Genomic DNA, 2,582 nt, shown 5'->3' on the forward strand with positions numbered 1-2,582 from the left:
AAATTCACACACACACACACACACACAAAAAAAAAAAATCCCGGGGAGGGAAGAAGATATAACAACTACAATTACTTGAAGTTGATACGACAAGCAAACAGAAAGGACATTGTTGGGTGGGAGGGGGGAGAGGGAAGAGGGAGGGAGGTTTCGGTGATGGGCCACAATAATCAACCACATTGTATATCGACAAAATAAAATAAAAAATTTAAAAAAAATCAGATGACGCATTCAAAGTGTCTCATTCTGTATGAAAACATGCTCCTGTGGCACCCAGGAGGGGATAAATGGAAACTATGATTATCTAGTACCTCATCTAAAATCCTTCCCACTAGAATTTCTAATCCATTAAGCACAGAGCCAAAGCCTTAAATTTGGAAGTCCCCCTACTCAGAAGCATGAGCGTGGCAGAAATCTTCCCCCAGAATTCCCAGATGGTGGCTGAGAAAGTGACTTCACAGCTCCAGGGGACACCGCATTGATCCCTGGGGTACCAGTGCTGAGCCTGCATGGGCCATTTAGCAAATGAGCTGCCTGATGCCTTGGCCCAAGGAGCAGGACAAGTTCAGGACAAGGGCGTTCCCTAGAATTGATTGGCCATGACAGGGCGTGGCTGGGCCAGAGGGCCCCAGGACGGCAGGGGCAGGGAGGAGGACACCAGAACAAGGAAGGGATGCTGGATGCCCACTGGTCCACACAATTCCTCCTGCAGCTGTTGAAGACTCTGAAGCCTTTGGCGCCCCCTTGGGCCTGCCTCGGCCAACCCCAGTCCCCAGACAAGTGCTAAGGGGCCCATGTAGGCCACTTGTTCATGCCAAGCAGTGTTTTAAAAGCATTCTACGCTCTGCCCAGTGCCAGGCAGGCTGATTGAGAGCTATCGTGGAGGTGAGCCCCTGGGGCCACGCAACAGCACGGTGAGCTCCCACCGTGAGGACAGAAGAGCTGCTGCTGTCCTTGGCGCTTCTCTGCTACTCCTGGGTGACCACTCCATTCCACCACGCACCAGGATGTGGCAGGTACGCCACTGAGGTGCAGCCCAGGAATCCTTCTCAGCCTATGCTGGGCAGCCCAGGTGCCCCTTTCTTCTCTCCGACAGCCTGCATCTCTCCTCCTAGCAGCGACCGCCATCCTCTCTGCCCCACAGAGTCCTCCTGCCCTGGACTAACTACAGAGGAGATAAAAGATCCTCAACTTTTCTATCCCTGCTGCCTCTGAAGCAAGCACACCAGCCCGTCTCAGTTAAAGGGTGTTTAACAGACGGGACATTGCAGAGATGATGCACAGCGGGAGGTCTCAGGGCAGCCCCCTTGGTCCCTGCTCTGATGTTAAGCACATTCGCTGATGTGGTTAATGGAAGTTCATGGGTTTAGAGCTTGGGTTTGAAGCTGAAGACAGTGTCCAGTGAAGATGGCCTGGCCAGGCACTAGAGAAACAGTCCACCTCAGCCATCAGGTCCAAAGAGGCCTGGCAGAGATGGCCAAGGTCAGCAACGTGGGCAGGAGGTTTGGAAGAGGCAGGAACAGAGGGCACAGTCTGGGAGACACCCGAAGGCTTAGATGAGGAACAATAGGACTTGGCCGCTGAGCATGGGGGCAAGGGAGGAGGGGGAGGCGTCAGGGACAGTGGGGCCACAGCAAAGGTGGGGACCCTAGGAGGCTCAGCAGGTGTGGGCAGCATTTGGAGGGGTCTCAAGCAGGGATGTCAGGGCGGTTGGCTTTACGGGCAGAGACTTGGGCAGAGCCGGGGCTGGAGGTACAGACTGGGGTGTGTCAGTCCACTCAGGCTGCTGTAACAAGTACACAGATGGGGCGGCTTCTGCAGCAGACATTTACTCTCTCACCATCCAGATACTGGAAGCTGGAGACAAGGTGTGGAGGGGCTGGTCTCTCCTGAGGCCTCTCTCCTTGGCGTGTAGACAGTGTTTTCTCCCGTGTCCTCATGTGGTTGTCTCTCTGTGCCTGTCTGTGTCCTAATCTCTTCTTATTAGGATCCCAATCATTTTGGATCAGGGCCCACCCTTATGGCTTCATTTTACCTTAATCAGCTCTTTAAAGACCCTGCCTCCAAATACAGATGCATTCTGAGGTCCTGGGGGCTAGGACTTCAACACAGGAATTTGGGTGGACACAACTCAGCCCATAACAGATGTCACCAGACCCCTAGGTGACTGATCCAAGGAGCAGAGGAGATGACCCAGAGAGAGTGATTTTGGGGGAGGACAGCGGAGGCCTTGGAGGGCAGGAGCATTTGGTGGACGAGAGGATGGGGAGGGGATGGTTCGAGAGGAATGAGGACAAGGAGGTGGGTGCTGGGGGTCTGGGAGGGAGGCCCACAGAGTCCAGTGCTGCAGAGAATCAGGGATCAATGCCTGGGTCTTTGCTGGCCTCTGTGAGAATGGTGGCAGCAGGGCACTGGGGGGGTTAAGGGGTGAAGGAATGTTGCTGGCGAGGAAGGGTGGGCAGCAGAGGCCACTTCCAGCCAGAAAGGGTCTGCAGTCCTGCCTAGTCCTCGAGTCTATTTTCCTGCCCCGCTCTCAGGGTAGTGCTTACTCACGGGTGAGCTGGAGACTTTGACCCAGAGAT

At 54.5% G+C, this 2,582-nt stretch overlaps 1 protein-coding gene across 1 annotated transcript in view; it reads left to right on the forward strand.

Annotated features, from left to right (window-relative positions):
- LOC103606840 (L-gulonolactone oxidase-like) overlaps positions 1-1,165 on the forward strand; it is a 15,558-nt gene extending 14,393 nt beyond the window's left edge. The window contains 1 exon segment of the mRNA XM_008591377.1: positions 1,097-1,165. Within this exon segment, the coding sequence (XP_008589599.1) occupies positions 1,097-1,165 (69 nt within the window).
- The last annotated feature ends 1,417 nt before the right edge of the window (positions 1,166-2,582 follow it).

Source organism: Galeopterus variegatus, unplaced genomic scaffold (assembly GCF_000696425.1).
Source record: "Galeopterus variegatus unplaced genomic scaffold, G_variegatus-3.0.2 Scaffold6871, whole genome shotgun sequence".
NCBI lineage: Eukaryota > Metazoa > Chordata > Mammalia > Dermoptera > Cynocephalidae > Galeopterus > Galeopterus variegatus.